This window comes from Hemitrygon akajei, chromosome 14 (assembly GCF_048418815.1).
Source record: "Hemitrygon akajei chromosome 14, sHemAka1.3, whole genome shotgun sequence".
NCBI classification, from domain to species: domain Eukaryota; kingdom Metazoa; phylum Chordata; class Chondrichthyes; order Myliobatiformes; family Dasyatidae; genus Hemitrygon; species Hemitrygon akajei.
The window spans coordinates 41,643,181-41,669,562 of record NC_133137.1 but is presented as its reverse complement, the minus strand read 5'-3'; the positions used below and the strand labels follow the sequence as shown (position 1 = coordinate 41,669,562).

The 26,382-nt window shown below is 43.8% G+C and overlaps 1 protein-coding gene across 1 annotated transcript in view; it reads left to right on the top strand.

Moving 5' to 3' along the window:
• Positions 1–25,810, top strand: part of LOC140738981 (cilia- and flagella-associated protein 54-like) — a 42,647-nt gene extending 16,837 nt beyond the window's left edge. The window contains exons 3-5 of the mRNA XM_073066983.1: positions 2,372–2,540; positions 19,316–19,390; positions 25,355–25,810. Coding sequence (XP_072923084.1) covers positions 2,372–2,540; positions 19,316–19,390; positions 25,355–25,480 — 370 coding nt within the window. The 3' untranslated portion in view covers positions 25,481–25,810. The remainder of the gene's footprint in view (positions 1–2,371; positions 2,541–19,315; positions 19,391–25,354) is intronic.
• The last annotated feature ends 572 nt before the right edge of the window (positions 25,811–26,382 follow it).

Sequence of the window (26,382 nt, the reverse complement as noted above, 5' to 3'; positions counted from 1 at the left end):
GAGATCGATTTTCCAGGTCGATAACTTTGGATTTATAACGTTCCAACAATTGAGAGGTCGAAGATAGCTTTTGTTCCAAAGTTTCAAGCAGCTCAATCCAGTTCTGAAATTCTTGCTTCTTGTTGCCTTCACTTTCAATTTGATCAACTTAGAACACTGGAAGCATAGGACCAGCATTAGGTCTTGTCTTGTCCCTCCTGCACCAACCACCGCCACTGGGCTATAAATGTGCAGGAGCAGTGTGTGGTTAAGTGCCTTGCTCAAAGACACGCACGCTGCCTCAGCTGAGGCTCGAACTAACGACCTTCAGATCTCTAGCCCAAAGCCCTAACACTTGGCCACGCTCCAACTTAGCCCTACAGTTAGTTCTGTCATGTAAAGTACTCATCATTGATCTCCACCTGCCTAATCCTCTCATGCCTTTGTATCTTTACTTCACAAAAACTTTCATTCTCAGCATTAACATTACTAATTTATCCTGCAGTATGCAATAAGTCCAGTTCCATTGCTGTTGTGCAACTCACTGATGGGATGGACTTAATATCCAGCAGTGTCTCGCAATCATAAAAAAGACAGAGGATGAACAATTACACCTTTGGTTGAACCCAGAGAGGCCACTGCATCTGAGTATACTGCTGTCATATCGGAAGATCTAGAGTCCAATGACAGTGGAATAAAAGCTGTTGTTGAGCCTGGTGGTGTGTTCCTTCAGGCTTTTGTATGGTCTCCCAATAGGAGAGTGGAGAAGAGAGAATGTCTGGGGCGGGTGAAGTCTTTGATTAAGTGTTTTACTGAGGCAGTGATAAATACAGACAGATGTGTTGATCTGTGTATACAACTCTAGTTTCTTGCAGTCATTTGCAGAGCAGTTGCCATACCAAGATGTTATGCATCCAGACAGAAGACTTTCTATGATGCCTTGATAAAAATTAGTAAGAATTGATGGGACATACTGAATTTCTTTAGCCTCTGAGGAAGTAGAGGTGTTTGTGAGCTCTCCAGGTAACTCTACCTTTGTTTTGTCCCGAGGCACAGCGTAAATGTAAGAAATTAAGGAAATGTGGCTGACAGCTCCATCTACTCTGTCTGAAGGACAGCCAGTGTCAGAAAGGAGGACAATGTTTCAGATGGAGCACACAAAAGTGATGAATTTTCCAGGTTCTGTATGGGTGCTGGAAGTGGCAACTTCATTATGTTTGCTACCAATTGTTAACCTGCTATCATATTTACATCGTCCATCTCTAACACCCCGCTTCTGTTTCTGGATATTTATCTCCATCTCAGGATACAAACTATTCGCTAACATATTTTATGAGCCCACAACCCCTCCACTGCCAGTGAGGCACAATAGAAACTAGAAAACAACATCTGATTTTTCATTCAAACACTTTGCAACCTCCTGGAATGAAAACTGAACTTTCCAGCTTCAGGTAAACTGATCTCTCATTGTTTCCCATAATCGTATTGAGGTTCCTTTCTTTCTTTTCTTCAAGTTATCTCACCAACACACTGTCCTAAACACGCTCGATGTGGTGTTTCATCTTGCACCTTGATCTCGCCCCCACTGCAGCTCCTGCTTTTGTAAACTGTAACTCTTCCACTCTCCTGCCATCCTTCAGGAAAAGTCAGCAACATTAACGGGTTTCTGTTTCCACAGGTGCCACCCCTGATTGGCTAAGTTCATCTCACATTTCTATTTCTGTTTCATTCTTCTTTCCAAAACTTATATCCAGGCCAGATATGAGTGAGTATATAGATGGATTGAATAGGAGAGATTAGTGGTGAATGGATGAACATGAAGCAAGTGTAACCAGATAAGAGGCAGAGGCTTCGTGGAAGTAGAAAATATAATGGAAATGCAAAAATACGAGTTCAAAAAACTGGTTATGGACATCCCAGAGATTGCCACTTCCTAAATTTAGCAAGTGAAATATGGCAAGTGCTGGGCATTTGGAATTCGCCATTAATAGGCCTGCCAAGCTGGGGACAGTAAAAGTGGATTTCTTGGGACAGCTGGAGAAATATTTTCAATTATGTCTGGAAAATGGAGTGACTCCAAAGCACTGGTATCACCTCAAAAGTTCAAGCAGTTGTATTTTATAAATATATCATTAATAGGGATCAGTGAACTTCCCAAAGTAATTTTTATTGAAACAAATATTATTGCTGCAATTTTTGCTAATATTGGAACGTCACTGCCAATCAGCAATTTTTTTTTTTGTGAGGCCCTTCCAACCTCATTTGCTCACTCTGCAGTGAAGTAGTAGGAGTTGGAAATGGGACAGAAAGATGAGTAGACAGTTCAGGTTTCCACAGGTGTGAATTTCTGTATGTTTGGAAACTAAACTTTAATATTTTTTCATTCCTTCAGACTAGTTATGCTGCACAAGAAGCTCTCTGCATTAAGGTCAAAGGCTGATATGTACTTGCAACCCGAACTTAAAACTCCTTTGATGCAGTTTGGCATTCACAGGCTGGGGCAAAGGTATACTCAAACAGAGTCTGGACTCAATATTAGAAAACTACCAACACAGATAGAAGTAAGTTGAAATAGAAATGTTTATAACATTTCTTTTTCATAATTTGTATCAGCTTTATTTTTCAAATGAAAATTTTTGGAAACACTTGTTGCCATTAAAGTAATACTCACATATTCTGAAATTATAACTATTGTGTTCTTTGTAATATCAAGTGTTAGCCTTCCATGAAAGGTATGAATGAAGTACAGTGGTCTGCATTGAAAATGTATGGATATATCTTATCAATAATACTGGATATGGGTACAAATAGAACTATCACCTGCCAAACAAATACAAGCAAAGAACTTCCTTCTTCTCCTCTTCTAAGACATAGCACCATGGCAAAATATTTAGCTCTGGCAGATAAATGGAGCCTAAACTTAAATAAACACATTGAGCAGGGCAAAGTACAGTTACAGCTCATAGAAACATAGAAAACCTACAGCACAATACAGGCCCTTCAGCCCACAAAGTTGTGCCGAACATGTCCCTACCTCAGAAATTACTAGGCTTACCAATAACCCACTATTTTTCTAAGCTCCATGTACCTATCCAAAAGTCTCTCAAAAGACCCTATCATATCTAACTCCACCACCATGGCCGGCAGCCCATTCCACTTACTCACCACTCTCTGAGTCAAAAACTTACCCCTCACATCTCCTCTGTACCTACTCCCAAGCACTTGAACCTGTGTCCTCTTGTGGCAACCATTTCAGCCCTGGGAAAAAGTCTCTGACTATCCACACGATCGATGCCTCTCCTCCGCTATACACCTCTATCAGGTCGTCTTTCATCCTCCGTCGCTCCAAGGAGAAAAGGCCGAGTTCACTCAACCTATTCTCATAAGGCATGCTCCCCAATCAAGGCAACATCATTGTAGATCTCCTCTGTACCCTTTTTATGGCTTCCACATCCTTCCCGCAGTGAGGTGACCAGAACTGAGCACAGTACTCCAAGTGGGGTCTGACCAGAGTCCTATAGAGCTGCGACATTACTTCTCGGCTCCTAAATTCAATTCCACAATTGATGAAGGCCAATACACCATATGCCTTCTTAACCACAGAGTCAACCTGTGCAGCTGCTTTGAGCGTCCTATGGATTCGGACCCCAAGATCCCTCTGATCCTCCACACTGCCAAGAGTCTTACTATTAATACTATATTCTGCCATCATATTTGACCTACTGAAATGAACCACTTCACACTTATCTGGGTTGAACTCCATCTGCCACTTCTCAGTCCAGTTTTGTATCCTATCAATGTCCCACTGTAACCTCTGACAGCCCTCCACACTATCCACAACACCCCCAACCTTTGTGTCATCAGCAAACTTACTAACCCATCCCTCCACTTTCTCATCCAGGTCATTTATAAAAATCACAAAGAGTAGGGGTCCCAGAACAGATCCCTGAGGCACTCCACTGGTGACTGGCCTCCATGCAGAATATGACCTGTCTACAACCACTCTTTGCCTTCTGTGGGAAGCCAGTTCTGGATCCACAAAGCAATGTCCCCTTGGATCCCATGCCTCCTTACTTTCTCAATAAGCCTTGGGTACCTTATCAAATGCCTTGCTGAAATCCATATACACTACATCTACTGCTCTTCCTTCATCAATGTGTTTAGTCACATCCTCAAAAAATTCAATCTGGCTCGTAAAGCACAACCTGCCCTTGACAAAGCCATGCTGGCTATTCCTAATCGTATTAATGCTCTCCAAATGTTCATAAATCCTGCTTCTCAGGATTTTCTCCATCAACTTACCAACCACTGAGGTAAGACTTACTGGTCTATAATTTCCTGGGCTATCTCTACTCCCTTTCTTGAATAAAGGAACAACATTCGCAACCCTCCAATCCTCTGGAACCTCTCCCGACCTCGATGATGCAAAGATCATCGCCAGAGGCTCAGCAATCTCCTCCCTCACCTCTCACAGTAGATTGGGGTACATCTCCTCTGGTCCCGGCGACTTATCCAACTTGATGCTTTCTGAAAGCTCCAGCACATCCTATTGTCGTATCTTCGGGCAGCGCTTTACAAAATGTGAAATCCGCTCCCTCATCTCTGTGTTCTGCCTCTCCACATCTCTGCCAATCTCTGTTGAATTTTTGACCTCTTCTTGGCTGTCCTCTCTTGCCTCTCAAATTCTTCTTCCTCATTTTCTTCCTGTACTCCACTGATCACACACCCACGGACCTCCTTTGTTTAAATATTAGCCTTCCTCCTACAAATTCAAGTCTTCTGATCAACGGTGAACTTCCTTCTCCTGTCAGCACCATCAGGGTGTCAGCTGACCCACAACCTGGTCTCTCTTCATCGTTCTGCACTTGTTCTTCACCACCAACTGCTTGATCCTCATTTTCACATCTCACTTTCTCTTCTCTGACAATTACATTGTCTTTGTTTTCATTTTCCACTTTCTTCTCTGGAACCATTCCTTCTTTGTGGCTTCCATTTATCATGTTCTTATCCCAGGTATCCTCATTTTCACCCACTTGGGTTATTGTTGGGCTGGCCACCTCTGGAAGAAAATTCCTGAGAGCTGGATCAGGACCTGGCTTTCCATCTGGCTGTTCCTGAGGACTAATTCCTTCGTCCCTTTCTTCCATATTATCAGCCCCAATATTCTGGCTCCCCGTTTCTGTATTCAGATTCCCAGTGCTGAATAATCTGCCTGGAAATCCAGATTACTCTCATCTGGACACAGATTACCCATTTTATGTTCTGACTCTCTAAACTCTGGATCTGAGCTTCCAGCCTCCAGCTCCGTCTCGATTATGACTACTAGACCAGAGCATCTCCAGCTTTCAAGCTCCATTCACTCAACACTGGGCACCATTTCCCAAACTTCCTGCTGGGCCGTGTCTGCTCCTAGTTCAGCTACACCTGCCAGGGGGTCCTTCGTGGCATTCTTCCTGCAGGCCCACAGGCTGAAGGCAACTGCAGCCCCAACAGCCAACAAGCCGAGGAGTAGCAGTGCAGAGAGTTTACAGCAGTTCATTAGGATGTTCCAAGGGAAAACAGTCAAATTTCAAACAATACTGTCAACACAAAGTAAGAAGGTACTCCCCTCTCGACAGAGAGGAGCACAGATCTTGGACTGTGTCAGTGGACATTTCCTGTCTGGCAGTTATCAAAATATTTAACAGTCCCCAAGAAAAAGAAGCTGCATTGATGACATCACAATCTGCCACATTATTATCTTGTATGTGACGACAAGAAAATGCAAGATTGTTGTGGAAACAGCTCAGATCGTCATAGAAACCAGCCCCTCCCCCGTACCATAAGATGTTCTGATGACATCACAATCTACCTTATTATGATTGTGCACTTTATTGTTTACCTGCACTGCACTCTCTCTATGGCTGCTACATTTTATCCTGCCTTCTGTTATTGTTTTACCTTCTTGTACCTCAAAACACATCTGTATGAACAGAATGCAAGAGAAGCTTTTCACTGGATCTCGGTACATGAGGTGTCAGAAACGTGCCACGCTCCCGAATAATGGCTTCAAGACAAATTCAAGGAAACAAAGTTTATTAACAGTTCTGCAGAGCTGGGCCCCCTCAGAGAAGGGAACGCTGAACCTTACAGGGCAGCAGGTTTTATCCTTCTTCCTTACCACCCTCCTCCCTGACTCGGGAGGTACACAGTGTTTTCCCATTCCATATTTGGAGTTGTTTTTTTACACGTTTCTGTAAAACAATAGTCCATATCTAAGGACTTCAATGATTCCACAAACAGTTAATTTTGTCAAGGCTTCTGCATTCATAATTAGATCACACTTGTTTACAGACTTTAACCCAGACATAATTAAATCACATTTGTCCTTTGACTTTAACCCGGACCTGTCAGAAACGCACATCTTAATTTTGAATCTTACATGAGGCAATATTAAACCAATCCCAATCCCAATACCAAATACTGGAAATAAAGAAAAGCCTGAGGCCTGTTGCAGGAAAGGTAGGTGTCCATTTTAATGCAGATTTGGTTATTTTGTGCCCAATGTCCCCATCACTTCCTGTGTGCAGCCTCACCCCACACTCTCTCGACCATGAAACTGAGCCTGAGACAGTGCCGATATTTGAAGACCCTGTATTACTGGAGACACAAGAGAGAGCAGATTGGGGTCATAGTGTTATCCCACACACAAACAAGCCCTCAGATCCAAATGGTCCATGCAGACCTAGATGCCCACCAAAGTTCATCCCATTTGCCTGCATTCGGACCACATCCCTCTAATCCTTTTCAAACCAAGTTCCTGTCCAAGTGTCTTTAAATGTGATGGTACACACCTCCACCACTTCCTCGGGCAGCTTGATTGAAATAGAAACATAGAAAACCTACAGCACAATACAGGCCCTTCGGCCCACAAAGCTGTGCCAAACATGTCCTTACCTTAGAACTACCTCGGCTTACCCATAGCCCTCTATTGTTCCAAGCCCCATGTACCTGTCCAGGAGTCTCTTAAAAGACCCTATCATTTCCGCCACCACTGCTGCTGGCAGGCCATTAGACACACTCACCACTCTCGATAAAAAACTTACCCCTGACATCTCCCCTCTACCTACTTCCAAGTGCCTTAAAACTGTGCCCACTCATGGTAGCCATTTCAGCCCTGGGAAAAATCTTCCGACTATCCACACAATCAATGCCTCTCATCATCTTATACACCTCTATCAGGTCGTCTCTCATCCTCCATCGCTCCAAGGAGAAAAGGCCAAGTTCATTCAACCTATTCTCATAAGGTATGCTCCCCAATCTAGGCAACATCCTTGTAAATCTCCTCTGCACCCTTTCCATAGTTCCCACACCCTTCCTGTAGTGAGGCGACCAGAACTAAGTACAGTACTCCAAGTGGGGTCTGAGCAGGGTCCTATATAGAAACATAGAAAACCTACAGCACAGTACAGGCCCTTCGGCCCAAACAGTTGTGCCGAACATGTCCCTACCTTAGAAATTACTAGGCTTACCTATAGCCCTCTATTGTACTAAGCTCCATATACCTATCTAAAAGTCTCTTAAAAAACTCTATTGTATCCACCTCCACCACCGTTGCCGGCAGCCTGTTCCATGCACTCACCACTCTCTGAGTAAAAAACTTACCCTTGACATCTCTTCTATACCTACCCCCAGCACCTTAAACCTCTGTCCTCTTGTGGCAACCATTTCGGCTCCGGGAAAAAGCTTTCCACACAATCAATGCCTCTCCTCCGCTATATACCTCTATCAGGTCACCTTTCATCCTCCGTCACTCCAAGGAGAAAATGCCGAGTTCACTCAACCTCTTCTCATAAGGCATGCTCCCCAATCTAGGCAATATCCTTGTAAATCTCCTCTGCACCCTTTCTATGGCTTCCACATCCTTCCTGTAGTGAGGTGACCAGAACTGAGCACAGTACTCTAAGTGGGGTCTGACCAGAGTCCTGTAGAGCTGCAACATTATCTCTCAGCTCCTAAATTCAATTCCACAATTGATGAAGGCCAATACACTGTACGCCTTCTTAACCACAGAGTCAACCTGCGAAGCAGCTTTGAGTTTTCTATGGACTCGGACCCCAGGATCCCTCTGATCCTCCACCCTGCCAAGAGTCTTACCATTAATACTACATTCTGCCATCATATTTGACCTACCAAAATGAACCACCTCACACCTATCTGGGTTGAACTCCATCTGCCACTTCTCAGCCCAGTTTTGCATCCTATCGATGTCCCACTGTAACCTTTGACAGCCCTCCACACTATCCACAACACCCCCAAACTTTGTCATCAGCAAATTTACTAAACCATCCCTCCACTTCCTCATCCAGATCATTTATAAAAATCACAAAGAGTAGGGGTCCCAGAACAGATCCCTGAGGCACACCACTGGTCACCAGCCTGCATGCAGAATATGACCCATCCACCATCATGCTCTGCCTTCTGTGGGCAAGCCAGTTCTGGATCCACAAAGCAAGGTCTCCTTGGATCCAGTGCCTCCTTACTTTCTCAATAAGCCTTGCATGGGGTACCTTATCAAATGCCTTGCTAAAATCCATATGCACTACATCTACAGCTCTACCTTCATCAAAAAATGCAATCAGACTCATAAGGCATGGCCTGTCTTTGACAAAGCCATGTTGACCTATCCTAATCATATTATGCCTCTCCAAATGTTCATAAATCCTGTCACTCAGGATCTTCTCCATCATCTACCAAATACTGAGGTAAGACTCACTGGTCTATAATTTCCTGGGCTATCTCTACTCCCTTTCTTGAATAAGGGAACAATATCCGCAACCCTCCAATCTTCCGGAACCTCTCCTGTCCCCATTAATGATGCGAAGATCATTGCCAGAAGCTCAGCAATCTCCTCCCTTGCAGTATCTTGGGGTACATATCGTCCAGTCCCGGTGACTTATCCAACTTGATGCTTTCCAAAAGCTCCAGCACATCCTCTTTCTTAATATCTACATGCTCAAGCTTTTCAGTCTGCTGCAAGTCATCCCTACAATCACCAAGATCCTTTTCCGTAGTGAATACTGAAGCAAAGTGTTCATTGAGTACCTCTGCTATCTCCTCCAGTTCAATACACACTTTCCACTGTCCCACTTGATTAGTGCTATTTTCTCTCATGCCTTATCCTCTTGTTCTTCATATACTTGTAGAATGCTTTGGTGTTTTCCTTAATCCTCTCTGCCAAAGCCTTCTCATGGCCCCTTCTGGCTCCTCTAATTTCATTCTTAAGCTCATTCCTGCTAGCCTTACAATCTTCTAGATCTCTATCATAACCAAGTTTTTTGAACCTTTCATAAGGTCTTCTTTTCTTCGTGACTAGATTTACAACAACCTTAATACACCTTGGTTCCTGTACCCTACCATCGTTTCCCTGTCTCATTGGAATGTACCTATGCAGAACCCTATGCAAATATCCCCTGAACTTTTGCCACATTTCTTCTGAACATTTCCCTGAGAATATGTTTCCAATTTATACTTCCAAGTTCCTGCTTGATAGCCTCATATTTCCCCTTACTCCAGTTAAACAAGTTTCTCTAACTTGTCTGTTCCTAGCCCTCTCCAGTGCTATGGTAATTGTGAATGGTAAACGTGAAATGAATGAGTTTATTTCCAATAACCATTCCATGCGTGTCTTTCTTCTCTTAACTGCTTGAGTGGTCTCAGTGGTCATTTTATTGTCGGTTTTTGTAAATGAAACTGCAGAGGTGTTTTATGTTTGAGGAAACTGCAACTTCTCCTTTCTTGTCAACCAAACACAGGACATACATCATGTCATTATGTCATCACGTCAGATCAGCCTCTTATCATGAACCCCAACTCAATGTGGGTGGTTGTGAATTATGCCTATGTTGCACCCCTTACATTATCCTACACAGTCCCCCCACCAGAATTCACCAGAATCAGCATTGTGAGCCTGTCTAGTTTCCCCTCCTATCTATGATAAATGTCTTTTCTCCCCATTCCAAAACACAGAACAGGCTGTGGATCGTAAATGGGTCCAAGGGGATATTGGTGTGTATCCTGGTGGAGAAAAATGAACAAGATGGAGTGTAGGTCAACAGGAACCCAAGAATGTTGTATTTCACAATGGGTGGTAGGAATAATGCAAAGGGATTGAATTTACTGAGGAGGGTGGAACAAGGCTGAGAGGCCGACCAGGCGGTCGTGGCATCACATGAAATCACCTGACCCTCATAACAACTGCCCAGAAACCAACTCAGCTACAGACAACTGCAGGTCCTCCTTTGGACCCATGAACCCCAGCAACACCCATGGGTGATGATCATACTATTACTCATCCATCAGGGAAGCCCTCTAGCAGCCTTAAAGGAGCAGTGAAACCACTCACATTGGATATCACATTATGCTGTGATGGAGCCTAACACCAGGGGTCTGGTGTAGATTGGGGACCACAGTCAGAGGATATATCAGATGGGGTGCCAAACAGAGCAACCAAGGCACTAATGAAAGCCCGAGCCATGTCTGTAAATTGAATTGAATTGATTTTATTACTTCCATACTTCAAATACAGGAGTAAAAATCTTTATGTTACATCTCCGTTCCAATGTGCAATTATAGTAATTACAGGTCAGTCAATATAACATAGAAATACGACATCAATTCATCAGTCTGATGGCCTGGTGGAAGAAGCTGTCCCGGAGCCTGTTGGTCCAGGCTTTTAGGCTGCGGTACCGTTTCCTGGATGGTAGCAACTGGAACTGTTTCTGGTTGGTGTGACTCATGTCCCCAATGATCTTTTGGGACCGTTTTACACACCTGTCTTTGTAAATGTCCTGAGTCGTGGGAAGTTCACATCTAGAGATGTGCTGGGTTGTCCGCACCACTCTCTGCAGAGTCCTGCAATTGAGGGAAGTACAGTCCCATACCAGGCAATAATGCAGCCAGTCAGGATGCTCTCGATCGTGTCCCTGTAGAAAGTTTTTGGAATTTTGGGGGGGAGGGCATACCAAACCTCTCCAATTGTCTTTTTTCACCATACAGCTGGTACGTACAGACCACGTTAGATCCTCTTGTTTATGCCGAGGAATTTAAAGCTGTTCACCCTCTCAACCCCAGATCCATTGATGTCTATCGGGATTAGCCTGTCTCTATTCCTCCTTTGTTTTTGCAACGTTGAGGGAGAGGTTGTTTTCTTGACACCACTGTGTAGGGTGATGATATTCCTCTCTGTAGGTTGCCTCATTATTATTTGAGATCGGGCCAATCAGTATAGTGTCATCAGCAAATTTAATTAGCAGATTAGAGCTGTGGGTGGCGACACAGTCATGGGTATAAAAAGAGTAAAGGAGGGTGGCCATCATCGTTGTGAGAGGAATGACCTCTGGCCACCTGGTGGTACATTTCTTCATGGTAGGGAGGTGTGTGAAACCATGCGAGGGTGAAGAGGACCATCTAGCTCTACATTAAAATGGCCAGGGGTCTCAAAAGGTACCAGTGAGGCCCAAACATGATGGTTAACTTTCACCATTGGTACTCAACCACACACGTCCTTTCTAAGCCTGTGCCACACTAACTTGAGTGCAGCCAGTTTCTGTGAGGCGTCCTGGCCCAGAGGCTGTGAATGGAGTCAATAACAGTACACTTCCAGTTTGTGGGCATTATGTGGCATGGGCCATCACACAGGAGAGAAACCACAACTTCCCCAAAGTCAATATCTGCCAACTGCAGGCCCATGACTGCTGTTTGGTAAGCCTGGGCTTCAGGGTCTCTCACTTGATCTGATGCCATGCTGGCATAGTCAACCCCAATGTGGATGGCCTCAATGGCTGGCTGGGAGATGCAACCAGACACAGCATTATTGTTCCCCTGAATGTGTTGTATGTCAGGTGTGAACTCTGATATGGAAGCCAGGTGGTATTGCTGCATGCAGACCAAGTGTCTGATATTTTGGCCATCGCATGCATGAGGGGTTTGTGGTCAACAAACACTGTGAAATGGCAGCCCTCTAGAAGAAAATGAAAATGGCAGACAGCCAGTGTGGCAATGCAGGCCATGCAGCCACTGGCAACTGTGTGGCGATGAGAGGGAAGAGGTGGCTGCGTATCGCAGTGGGGAGAACAGAGTACGAGGTATGGCTAGCCAATATCTGGGATTCGTGCATCATTGGCCTGGACCTTCCATCCTGCTGAGGAGGCCCATGTGGATGAGCTGGGGATCACACTCCTCAGTACCCGACCGTTCATGGTGTGAGACCTATGCTGCTTGGTCCTACTGAAGTGCAAAACCTCACAAAAACCTATCTACCTTAAAATCTCTGCACTTGCTTCCTGTCAGGTCTGAGGGAATACCTTGTCAGCACCTAGGGATTTATCCCCCTGACTTGTCTCAGGGTAGCAAACACCTCTTCCTCTGTAATCTGTATAGGGTCCATGAGTTGATGCTGCTTCGCCTCACTTCTACAGACTTTGTATCAGCCTCCCGAGGAAATACAGATGCACAGAATTCATTTCAGATCTTCCGCATCTGCTTTGGCTCCACACATGGATAACCATTCTGGTCTTCCAGAGAACCAATTTTGCCCCTTGCAATCCTTTTGCCCTTCACTTATCTGTAGAATTCCTTAGGATTTTCCTTCACCTTGTATGCTAGAGGATCTTCATGCCTTCTTTTAGCCTTCCTGATTTCTTTCTGAAGTGTTCCCTTTCATTTCTTGTGCACCATAAGCACTTTGTTTGACTGTCAGGCACCCCCTTTTTCAATCTTAACCAGGGCCTCAATGTCCCTTGAAAATCAAGGTTCCCTACCCCGCTTGTTTTTACCTTTTATTCTGACAGGCACATACAAGCTTTGTACTCTCAAAATGTCATTTTTGAAGGCCTCATTTAGAAGAATTCACCAAGTAAGCCAAAAGATTAGTTTATCAGGAACTCGGTTAAATACAGAAGATATACAGCTTGATCAACATATCTGGCAAGCAACTATTGTCAAGTCAAGTGAAGTCACTTTTATTGTCATTTCGACCATAACTGCTGGTACAGTACATAGTAAAAATGAGACGTTTTTTCAGGACCATGGTGTTTCATGACACAGTACAAAAACTAGACTGAAATACATAAACAACAACACAGAAAAAAAACTACACTAGACTGCAGACCTGCCCAGGACTGCATAAAGTGCACAAAACAGTGCAGGCATTACAATAAATAATAAACAAGACAATAGGGCAGTAAGGTGTCAGTCCAGGCTCTGGGTATTGAGGAGTCTGATAGCTTGGGGGAAGAAACTGTTACATAGTCTGGTCGTGAGATCCTGAATGCTTCGGTGCCTTTTCTCAGATGGTAGGAGGGAGAAGAGTTTGTATGAGGGGTGTGTGGGGTCCTTCATAATGCTGTTTGCTTTGCGGATGCAGTGTGTAGTGTAAATGTCCGTAATGGTGGGAAGAGAGACCCCAATGATCTTCGCAGCTGACCTCACTATCCGCTGCAGGGTCTTGCGATCTGCGACGGTGCAATTTCTGAACCAGCCAGTGATGCAGCTGCTCAGGATACTCTCAATACAACCCCTGTAGAATATGATGAGAATGGGGGGTGGGAGATGGACTTTCCTCAGCCTTCGCAAAAAGTAGAGACGCTGCTGGGCTTTCTTTGCTATGGAGCTGGTGTTGAGGGAACAGATGAGATTCTCCACCAGGTGAACACCAAGAAATTTGGTGCTCTTAACGATTTCTACCAAGGAGCCGTCGATGTTCAGCTGGGAGTGGTCGCTCCATGCCCTCCTGAAGTCAACAACCATCTCTTTTGTTTTGTTCAAAATTGTCTCTGCCACTCTGTGTTTAGGTTAGGCATCCTCTACATTTCCTGACAGGTATCGTGACCCAGCAGAGTTTGCTTGCCTAAAGGATGTTGTCCTTCGACATGATCACACAATCCGGAAGCAGCAGGAAACCATTGACCAGTGGCTTGCCACTCTCAACCAATTCACCGTCTTGATACAGCAACAACACACCAGTCAACTTCCTCTCTTTGGAATCTTGGATTCTGGAAACAAACTCTTGGATGGATCCCCCAACTCAATGCCCAACATCCTGTCCCATTGTGTCCAACACTTCAAGTTCTATATGTTACAGACCATCCCAAGAATGCCTTCGTCATTTCTCTCTCGACTGGGCAAGCTATGACTTGGACCGCCACTAATGCGGACAATAAAACCACCATTTGCAATAAATGAGGAACTCATTGCTGAAATATGTTGGGTTTTTGATGATCTGGGAAGTGGAAGGGGGGCAGCGGATGGAGTCAGGGCTCACGCTCAGTCCTGGATGATACTGTAGAATTCAGGACCCTCTCAGCAGAATGTGGCTGGAATGCAGGAGTGCTGCTGGCCCATTACCATCGCCACCTCTTGGAGTGCTTGAAAGGTGAGCTGTCTACCCAGGAGGTGCCCACCAACCTTGAAAGCCTCATCACTCTAGCCCTCCAAATTGACAAGTGTCTCATATAACGATCCTCCAGATCATCAGTTGGATCCCCAGTTCTATTTCAGGTTGCAGGACCCTCATCATCAACATTGATCACCATGGACTCAACAAAATCACCATTAAGAACTGCTACCCTCTCTCCTTGATAGATCGTGCATTCAGAACACTCCGCAGAGACCAGATCTTCACCAAACTGGTTGTACAGAACGTACACAACTTGATCCGCATCTGCCAGGGGCTGAGTGGAAGACAGCATACGTTTCACTCACTGGCCACTATGAATACTTGGTGACGCCTGTCAGATTTTCCAACAGTCCAGATGTTTTCCAAGTCTTAATTAACAAGATCATCTGAGACATGCTACACAGATATGTGTTTGTGTACATCAAAGACATCCTCATCTTCTACAAGGACCCCAAGAGATCATCTGGCATGTCTGATTAGTCTTCCAGTGTCTCCTTGCACTGCAAGTTAGAAAAATGCCCCTTCCACACCCCAGTCATTTCCTTCCTGGGTTAAGTCCTTTCACCCCAAGGTGCAACCATGAACCGTCATTGGATGGCCCCAAATGTGCTCCTTTAAACAGTTACAGCACTTTCTGGACTTCTTCACCATTTTATCTGAAACTACAGCCAAACTGCTGCTCCTCTCTCCTCCCTCACCAAGTCATGGACTATATTTTTGAGCAGCTCAAGAGATGCTTCACCACTTCTTCCTTTTGTGGTAGAGGTGGACACATCTGACATGATACCAGGGCCATCCTCTCCCACCAAGGTCTAGACACACTTGTGCCTTCCTCTTACCCAAGTTCAACTCTACACTGTTCTATTATTGAATAGGAGACAGAAAATTACTCGCCATCAAATGCACCTTGAAAGAATAGAAACATTGGCTGATGGGCAACACCAAGCCTCTCCTCATCTGGACTGACCACCAGAACCTCATGTCCATACAACAGACCACATCAAGTCCACCCACATCAGGTTCGCTGAGCCCTCTTCTTTGAGCAATTCAACTTTACCATCTCCTACCAACCTGGCTCCAAGAACACTAAGGCAGATGCCCTATCATGACAGATGGATGAGATCATACTATCATTCCATGCTTCCAGACCCTTGCCCCGATCGTCTGGGACCTTGAGAATCAGATCTGTCAGGCCCTATAGCATGAGCCTACTCTAGCTGATACACCAGACAACTGCATATATGTGCCGGTGACCATGCGCTGAAGCACTTCAGTGGGCCCACTCCTCAAACAACCACTGGATTTTCTGCGACACTATTTCTGGTGGCCCACCATGATTGCAGATGCACGTCAGTTCGTCGCAGCCTGCCCTCAACGTGTCCAGTCCACTTCCTCCAACCAGAGGCTCCTGCGCTCCTGTGGCTCCTGTCAGTCCCTCAACGTCACACATCATTATGACTTTTATCACAGATTTGCCACCTTCCAATGGAGCCACTGTGATCATGAGAATTGTGAACTGGTTCTCCAAATTTGTCCACATCATTGCTCTCCCCAAATTTGGGTCAGCCACTGAGATGGAGGACCAACATATGGTTCCCCAACATATACAGTAGTTCACCTCCACAGCCTCTCTCTGGATATTATGTTGGCCCACAATTCATCTCCCATCTCTTGGAAACCTTCTGTTCCCTCCTCTGCATCTCAGTGAGTTTGTCTTATGGCCATTATCTACAGACCAATGGACAATCAGTAAGAAGTTTTTGCAATGTTTTGCTGCCTCTAATGCTTCCACAAAGAAGTATCTGCTCTGGACCAAGTTGTCCCACAACCTACACACCTCTCTGGCATGTCACCCTTTGAAGTGCTTCATGTCTACCAAACCCCGTTGTTCCCCATGGTGGAGGTCCCATCCAGGAGTGCCTTGATTTGCTGCTGCCGGAATGCTTGTCCTAGTTGCCAACTGTGCCTACTGCTGCCAGGCTAACTGCCATCAGCACCCAGCAAAACTACTCTAGCCTGTGGACCGTGTCTGGTCCACCCAAGATATGCCCCTGTGCACAAACTCCCACAAGCTCTCACCCTAGTTCATTGGTCCCTTTAAGATTAGCCATTACAACAATCCAGTCACATACAGTCTCCATCTGCCTCCATCCCTCAGGATCAACTTACTTTCCACTTGTCCTGCCTCAAGCCCATTGTCTTCAGACCACTCAACCCACCCAAACCTGCACTTCTGGAAATCAGGATGGTGGTAGGTGGATTCATGTCATCATGGACAGGGTGTGTAGTATATAGTCCACTGGGAAGGGTATGGGCAGGGAGGAGAGAGCTTGGGTGTTGTCCAGTTATTACCTTGGATCCATCGCTAATCAAGGTGTTCCAAAGGACCCATCAAGATCATTCTAGGCTGTCGGGGGATGGCCGGGGGAGGGGAAGGGGGAGTCTTATCATTATCAACCAGTTACTCCTAACCTTCAGTTAGCTTGTTGCGTTATCTGTTCTCTCTTGTTTTGTGGTCCCACAAGGCTTGTTATTTTGCAGTTTATTATTAAAACTATTGCTCACTGCTAAATTGTCCCTGTTGCTTGGCATTTGGATCAAGCCTCCTCTACAATTCCTGGCACAGGCAACAGCAGTAATGTTGCATTTCACCAAGGAGGATCTGAGCCTTGACTCATTTCCTCTAATTGCCCAGCAAACTTTTCCCATTTCTGAGTTCAGAACAAAGTGTTTGCTTTGGGAACTGATGCCTACATGCATAACGAGCTAACTGGGTCTAACTAGAGCCTGATTGCTGGTGATTTTGGCCTATATTTAGAGACTAATGCTTTCTAATTCCTCAGGCTACTTTAGAGTCTTTTACAGACACAGCATTCCAAACAAAAAACAATGTGGTTGAGAGTCCTATCAAATGTTGTGGAGCTGCAAATCTGCAACTTCCTGAAAGTGTAACACAAATAGATAGAACATAGAAATCTACAGTACATTACAGGCCCTTCAGCCCACAATGTTGTGCCAACCATGTAACTTACTCTAGAAACTGCCTAGAATTCCCCTAGCGCATAGCCCTCGATTTTTCTAAGCTCCATGTACCAGTCTAAGAGGCTCTTAAAAGACCCTATTGTATCCGCTTCCACCACTGCTGGCTGCAGTGCATTCCACGCACCCACCATTCTCTGTGTGAAAAACTTACCCCTGACATCCCCTCAGTACCCATTTCCAAGCACCTTAAAACTATGCCCCCTCGTGTTAACCATTTCATCCCTGGGAAAAAACCTCTGGCTATCCACACGATCAATGCCTCTCATCATTTCATACATCTTTTACAGATAGGGTAATGAATAGCATATTTACCTTCATTGGCCAAGGTACTGAATGTAATTGAGTTGGAACTTTATTGGTTAGACTGAATATTGTTAACAGTTCTGGACACCACACTACACGAAGGATGTGGTAGCAATTTAGAGAGTGCATAAGAGATTCACCAGGATTTTGCTTCTTTAAGAAGGGAGGGAGGCAGAAGAAAGGAAATTATAGGCAAGTTAGCCTGACTTCAGTGGTTGGAAGAGTCCAATTTTAAGGATGAGATTTTGGGGTACTTGGAGGCTTGTGATAAAATAAGCCAAAGCCATGGTTTCCTTCAGGGAAAATCTTGCCTGACCAATCTGTTGAAATTCTTTGAGGAACTAACAGGCAGGATAGTCAAAGGAGAGTCAGCGGATGTTGTTTACTTGGATTTTCAGAAGGCCTTTGACAAGGTGCCTGGAAGGAGGCAGAGTGAGAACAAAGGGGACCTATTCTGGTTGACTAGTGGTGTTCTGCAGCGGTCAGTATTGGGACCGCTTCTTTTCATATTATGTGTCAATGATGTGAAAGACAGAATTGATGGCCTTGCAGCCAAGGTTGCAGATGATACAAAAATAGGTGGAGGGGCAGGAAGTGTTGAGGAAGAAGGGAGTCCGCAGAAGGGCTTAAACAGATTAGGAGAATAGGCAAGGAAGTGGAAGAAGATGGAATATAGCATAGTGAATGTATGGTCATGGACCCTGGTAGCAGGAATAAAGATGTAGACAATTTTCTAAACAGGGAGAAAATTCAAAAATCAGATGTGCAAAGGGACTTGAGGGTCCTTGTGCAGGATTGTCCAAAGGTTAACTTGCAGGTTGGAAGGAAGCCAAATGCAACGTTAGCATTTGTTTCAAAAGGTCTGGAATATAAAAGCAAGGATGTAATGCTGGGGCTTTATAATGTCAGACTGCAGTTGGAATATTATGGGCAGTTTAGGCCTCCTTATCTAACAAAAAAAATGAACTGACATTGGAGGGTCCAGAGAAGGTTCACGAGAATGATTCTGGGAATGAAAGGGTTAATATATGAGGAGCTTTTGATGACTCTAGGTCTGTACTTGCTGGAGTTCAGAAGAATGAGGGGAGAAATCTCATTGAAACCCATCAAATGTTGGAAGGCCTAGATAGAATAGATGTGGAGAGGATGCTTCCTATAGTGGGGGAGTCTAGGACCCATGGGCACAGCCTCAGAATAGAGAAACAGCCATTTAGAACAGAGATGAGGAGGAATTTCTTTAGCCAGAGGTACTGAACCTGTGGAATTCAATGCCACAGGTAACTGTAAAGGCAAAGTCATTGCATATATTTAAATCAGAGATTGATACGGGGAGAAGGTAGGAGAATGGTGTTGAGAGGAATCAATTAGCCATGATGGACTGGCAGAGCAGACTCAGTGGGTCAAATGCCCTAATTAACTCCTTCAGTCTGTTTTATGTTCTTAAAGATTTATCCTTTTCCATAATCACATCACTGAAGTTATTAGAATTTAATGTCACATGGCATAGAAAATTTCATATTCTATCAATTCTAACTGTTTAAATCTATTTTACAGGAGATGGTTATAAACTTATGCAGAGAAATAAAGGAACTGTTTCTTTCTGGATCAGTCGTCAAACCAGAAGCAGAGGTACAGCCCAATCACAAACAAGAAAAAATCTGCAGATGCTGGACATCGGAGCAACACACACAAAATGCTGGATGACCTCAGTAGTCCAGGCAGCATCTGTGGAAAAAAGTACAGTTGACATTTTGGACCAAGCCATGATGAAGGGTCTTGGCCCGAAATGTCGGCTGTACTCATTTCCTTAGATGCTGTCTGGCCTACTGAGTTCCTCCAGCATTTTGTGTGTGTTGCAGAGGTATAGTCACTGATCAAGCATTTGTATTTTTGTTTCTTTCCTCATGTTCATGTTCATAATGTTTATCTCTCACACCCCAGCTTCTCTCTGACTTCATTAGGCAAGTTTGTAAGCTAGGTAATTAGGTAACCATTCTCCTCTGATTCCCCCAACATTTTTGCTTTGCTTCAGTATTCACAAGTGAAAAGGATCTTGATCAGGATGAGGTTGAAGTAGAGCGGGCCTGTGTGCTGGACAATGTGGAGATTAGGGAAGAAGTGCTGGATCTTCTTAAAAACATTAAGATTGATAAATCCCCAGGGCTGGATATGAAACACCCCAGGTTGTTGTGGGAATTGAGAGAAAAGATCACAGGAGCATTAGTTATGATGTTTGAATCCTCTTTGGCTGCAGGTGAAGTGCTGGAGGACTGGAGAATGGCAAATGTAGTTCCCTTGTTTAAGAAAGGTAATAGGGAGAAACCTGGGAACTATAGACCGGTGAGTCTTACGTCAGTGGTATGCAAACTACTGGAAAGGATTCTTAAGGATAGGATCTATGAGCATTTGAAGAAGTACAGTCTACTCATGGATAGTCAACAGGGCTTTGTGAAGGGAAGATCGTGCCTCATGAGCCTGATAGAGTTTTTTTTGAAGAGGTAACAAAAGAAATTGATGAGAGTAGGGCAGTGGATGTGGTCTACATGGACTTTAGCAAAGCATTTGACAAGGTCCCTCATGAGAGACTCATCCAGAAAGTCATGAGGCATGGGATAAGTGGAACCTTGGCTATTTGGATAAAAAATTGGCTTAAAGGAAGAAACCAGAGGGTAGTTGTGGAAGGAAAGTATTCTGCCTGGAGGTCGGTGACTAGTGGAGTGCCGCAGGGATCTGTCCTGGGACCCCTGCTATTTGTGATTTTTATAAATGACCTGGATGTAGAGGTGGAAGGATGGATGAGTAAGTTCGTGGATGACATGAAGATTGGAGGAGTTGTGAATGGTGGTCGAAGGTTACAAGAGGATATAGACAGGCTGCAGAGTTGGGCAGAAAAATGGCAGATGGAGTTCAATCCGGACAAGTGTGTGGTGATGCATTTTGGAAGGACAAACCAGAAGACTGAGTACAGGATTAATGGTCGGTTACTTAAGAGTGTGGATGAACAAAGGGACCTTGGGGTTCAAATCCATACATCCCTCAAGGTTGCTGCACAGGTTGATAGGGTGGTTAAGAAGGCCTATGGGATGCTAGGCTTCATTAACAGGGGGATTGAGTTCAAGAGTAGAGAGGTCATGTTGCAACTCTACAAATCTCTGGTGAGACCGCACTTAGAGTATTGTGTTCAATTCTGGTCACCTCATTGTAGGAAGGATGTGGGAGCTATGGAGAGGGTGCAGAGGAGATTTACCAGGATGTTGCCTGGATTGGAGAACAAGTCATATGAAGCAAGGTTAGCAGAGCTGGGACTTTTCTCTTCGGAGCGTAGAAGAATGAGAGGGGACTTGATAGAGGTCTACAAGATTATGAGAGGCGTAGATAGGGTGAGTAGTCAGTACCTGTTTCCCAGGGCACCAATAGCAAACACCAGAGTGCATATGTACAAAATTAAGGGAGGGAAGTTTAGGGGAGACATCAAGGGTAAGTTTTTTACACAGAGGGTTGTGAGTGCCTGGAATGACTTGCCAGGGATGGTGGTGGAGGCTAAAACGTTAGGAGTATTTAAGAGCCTCTTGGACAGGCACATGGATGAAAGAAAAATAGAGGATTATGGGGTAGTGTGAGTTTAGTACTTTTTTTTAAGGATTGTATGGGTCGGCACAACATGGAGGGCTGAAGGGCCTGTACTGTGCTGTAGTGTTCTATGGTTCTATGTGTTTTCTGTTATCCTACTGACCCTTCTCTTTCCCCTCCCCCATTCTCTCCCTGAACCCAACAGATGTAAAACTCAATACCAGCCCAAAATAAAGCCTTTTAGATGTGAGCTACCAATATTTGCTAAGTCTCCTAGGAACCTAGCACATAACTGCAGCATTAGTGTCTACCCTGCTCAGTCACAAATTGTGGGAGCACAATCAGTCCCAGGAAGGTGAATGGAGCAGACAACAGGGAAGGTGCCAATATCAATGCAACTGGGAGAAGGAGGAGCACTTGTGTACTCCCAGCTACATTTGGAGGGGTTTTAAAAGTCTGGAGCTCTTGCCATTCATTGGCAGCTGATGCTTTCTCTGCAAGTGGAATTATTATTCCATTCCTAAGGTTCTAGTCACGCTGTTTAAGGCACATAGTAACCATTTCCTCAGGCATGTAAATGAATCAGGTAAAGATCAAAGAAAATTGAGTGACAGAGCACTATGAACACCTCAGTACGAAACATTTTCCCAGTGTCAGGGTCATAGATCAGTAAAACACAGAAATGGGTGCTTCAGCCCATTTAGTCTGTGCTGAACTGTTATTCTGCCTAATCCTGTCAACCATCACCTGAACCATAGACTTCCATACCCTCCTCATCTATGTACTTATCAAACTTAAATATTGAAATCAAATCCACATCCAAAATTTCCATGGGCATGTCATTCCACACACCACTCTCTGAGTGAAGAAAATTGCCCTCTGGTTCCTCTTAAATATTTCACTTTTCATCGTTAGCCTATGACCTCTCAATAGGTACATTTAATATCAGAGAAATGTATAAAATATACATCCTGAAATTCTTTTTCTTCGCAAGTATCCTTGAAAACAGAGGAGTGCCCCAAAGAATGAATGACAGTTAAACATTATAACCCCAAAGCCCCCCCCAGCTCCCCCCTCCCACGCACAAGCAACAGCAAGGCAACAACCACCCCATCCCCACCGGCAAAAAGCATCAGTACCCTTCACCAAGCATCACAGACTTGCATTACCTCTAAGACTGCTCGTTCGCTTGGTAATTCAACATACCACAGGCTCTCTCTCTCTCTCTCTCTCTCTCCCCCTGATAAGGGAAAAAGAGGTGTCCCCATTTCACAACAAGAGGAGAGACGTAACAAACAACTCACCAATTTACCATGTTAAAAGTCTGTTGCATCACTTTTTCCGAGCTCTGCGCCCAGAGAGTTGGCCCCAGAAAGGCGCAGCTTATTGGACACACAACCCCTGGCAGCTAACCTGCTGCTCCCAATGTTCTATGTTCTCCCACAACGCTTCCGTCAGGGACACTGGCCCTAGAATCAACATGTCTCCAGAGCCACAAAAATCCGGCACCCTGAACGTGAACTCGGCTTCCAAGCCGCATCCTTGGGATGTCAAAAAGCAGCCAGTCCTGATGCCCTGGGAGCGGGTCCCAATTCCGCAAAGAACCAAAGTCAGAGTGTAACTCCAGGTCAGGGTCTTCAAAACAACCTTGAAAAGGAGAAAGAGATAAAGGATAAATGTAGAGCTGTGTCCAAAGATGCAAGCAAAGGAGTCGCCATTTAACGCCATCATAACTTAACTAATTCCTCTAATTCTACCAAATTTTACCAAACCTCAGAGAAAAAGGCCTGCCTGCTTGCATTTACCCTATCATTCCTCCTCATTATTTTGCATGCAATACCTCCATCAAGTCACCTGTCATTCTCCTGTACTGCAGGGAATAAAATCCTAGCCTCTTCAACTTTTCCCAATAACTCAGATTCTCAAGTCCTGGCAACATCCTAAATTTTCTCTGTACTCTTTCAATCTAATTGATAAAGTTCCTGTCATAGGTGACCAGAACTGCACACGGTATTCCAAATTTGATCTCACCAGTGTCTCATTCAACTTCAACATAACATCCCAACTCCTGTACTAAGTATTTTGATTTATGAAGACCAATGTGCTAAAAACTTTCTCAACAACCCTATCTACCTGTGACGGCACTTTCAAGGAATTATGGATCTGTATTCCTTGATCCCTGTATTGTAGTGTACTCTTCAATGCCCTACCGTTCACCATAAGACCTATCCTGTTTTTCCTCCCAAACTGTAATTACCTGCATTAAATTCCATCTGCATTTTTCAACCCATTTTTCCACCTTGTCCAGATCCCACTGAAAGCTTTGATAGTCTTCCTCGCTGTCCACTACACCCCAATCTTGGTGTCATCGCAGACTTGCTGATCCAGTTAACCACATTGTCATCCAGATTGTTGATATAGATGACAAAGAACAGCAGACCCAGCACTGATCCCTATGCCACACCACTAGTCACCGGCCTCCATTTAGAAAAGCAACCATTTACTACCACACTCTGGTTTCTCCCGTGAAGCCAGTGTCAAATCTAGTTTACTAGCTCATCCTGAATGCCAAGTGGCAGAACCTTCTTGACACATGCGGGACCTTGTCAATTACCTTGCTATAGTTCACGTAGACAATATCCACCAACTTTCCTCCATCAATTTTCTTGGTAACCTCCTTGAAAAAATTTGTAAGATTGGTTAGATATGACCTACCACGCAGAAAGCCATGTTGATTATCTCTAATCAGGCTGAGTCTATCAAAATGCTTGTATTTCCAGCCCCTTAGAATACCTGCCAACAATTTACCCACTACTGACATCACTCTCACCAGCCTATAATTTCCCAGCTTATTCTTAGAATGTTTCTTGAAAAACAGAACAGTATTTACTATCCTCCAGTCTTCTAACTCTCACTCATAGCTAAGAATGTTTTAACTACCTCTGTCAGAGCCCTTGCAATTTCTGAATTCCTGTCACAAGGTCCAAAAGGACACCTTGTCAGGGCCTGGGATGTGTGTGGTCCATAATCTCACTGCTATTTTGCCTCAGTTGTATAAACTCTGTGTTCATATGTAAATACAGATACAAATAATCTATTTAAGATCTCCATCTCTTTCAGCTTCAGGAATAAATGAGCACTTTAATATTCAAGGGGATGAATTTTGCCCCTTGCTATTCTTTTGTTCTTAATACATCCATAGAAACCATTGGGATTCTCCTTCACCTTGTTGACCAGACCAACTTCATGCCTTCTATTAGCTCTCCTGATCTCCTTCTTAAGTGTTATCTTGCATTTCTTATATCCCTCAAGCACCTCATTAGTTCCTAGCTGCCTATACCTGCTATGTAACTCCTTCTTTTGAGAGATATTGAGGGCCTCAAAATCCCTTGAAAACCAAGGTTTCCTAAGCCTATTAGCTTTGCTGTTTAATCTAGCAGGATCACACAAACTCTGTACTTTCAAAATTTCACTTTAAAGCCTCCCACCTCCCTTTGCCAGAAAACAACATATTCGACACTTGACATATCCTTTCCAATGCCATAAAAATTGGCTTTTTTCCAATTTAGAATCTCAAACAAGGACCATATCTCTCCTTTTGCATAATCATCTTGAATCTAATGACGTTATGATCACTAGGTACAAAGTGTTCCCTTACACACACTTCTTTCACCTGCACTGTCTCATTCCATAATATTGCATTCTCTTTAGTTGGGGCCTCTATATATTGATTAAGAAAACTTTCATATACACATTTGACAAATTCAATCCTTTTATAGTATGGGTGGTCCCAATGTTTGTCATAACTTTGGCAAAGACTTCGTAGAACTGTTGTTAATGGTTCTTCATAGGGGTTCTGCACCATTTCATTGGTGATTCAGTTATTCTTTTAATGGAGCATCAGAAGAAAGTTTATCATCTTTTTGTTCCCTTTTTCATATTTGGGGGAAATTTCAAAAGAAACTTTTCCACATGAGCCATTTATGTAAAATATTGTTGTAAAGTCATTTATTTTCTCAATAGATTCCGTTTGATATTACCACCAAGACACTTGAAGAACTGGAAAATCTATTTACTCCTTTTTCTGGATATGTATTAAAGCATGGGAGTCTGTTTACTTGGTTGACTTCTTTCATCGAATCAGATTGAACTATTGAATAACAACCATTGGCAGCTATCAGCTGATTGCAATTCTTTTAGAATATTCATTTACTTTTCTCTCTATATTTTTATTATAGTTTGGTATTATGCCCATCAATTAACAGGCACACTAGTGAACGTTCAACTGGAATTTGATCGCTTTCAACATGTTGGCATTGTTTTAAACCAATTTTACTTTTCAAGCTACTGATAATTTGTTAAAGCACGTTTCCAACTTATTCCATGATATGATTTTGTGGTCTTTAAGTTTTGCTCTACAAAGACATTTCTAATCCATATTTTCTCTGTAACAATCAAATTACTATACAAGTTCATAACTTTGGCTGATTGAAAATAGGAATAAAATTAAAAATAACCTCTGGTGTGTTCATTTTCATTACCAATAATGCAACTGATGGTTTGTTCAGTGGTTTATCTGCATAACCCTCTTTCACATCCTCAGGAGTTGGTTTAACATTTTATTCTGAAAATATACTGTCGTGTCATCTTAGCAGAGGTACCAAGTTCAAGCTCACCATCTGACATCAAAATGTAAATGCCAATTAACATTGATGCATTAAACCAAGTGGGTAATTCTCAGAAAAATGCCTTAATCTAATTGTGCCGTGAAAAGGCTGTAATTCAGTAATATACTGTCACCCAAAAAAACATTTTGCTTAGAAGCATGCAAACTACAAGGCTCGCAAAATGAAGCTGAGGAATAGAGCAGTCTTAATCCTGCAACACTGGGAGATCTGCCAATAAGTAAACAAGTTAACTAACTCACATCCACATACACCATTCCCCTGCCTGGCTATGAAATGCACACCTCACCACCAAGATGCCCATCAATCACTGGACTCACACCATTGATCATTCTGTACTGGTGGCCTTTGCCCCTCCTTTCAAAC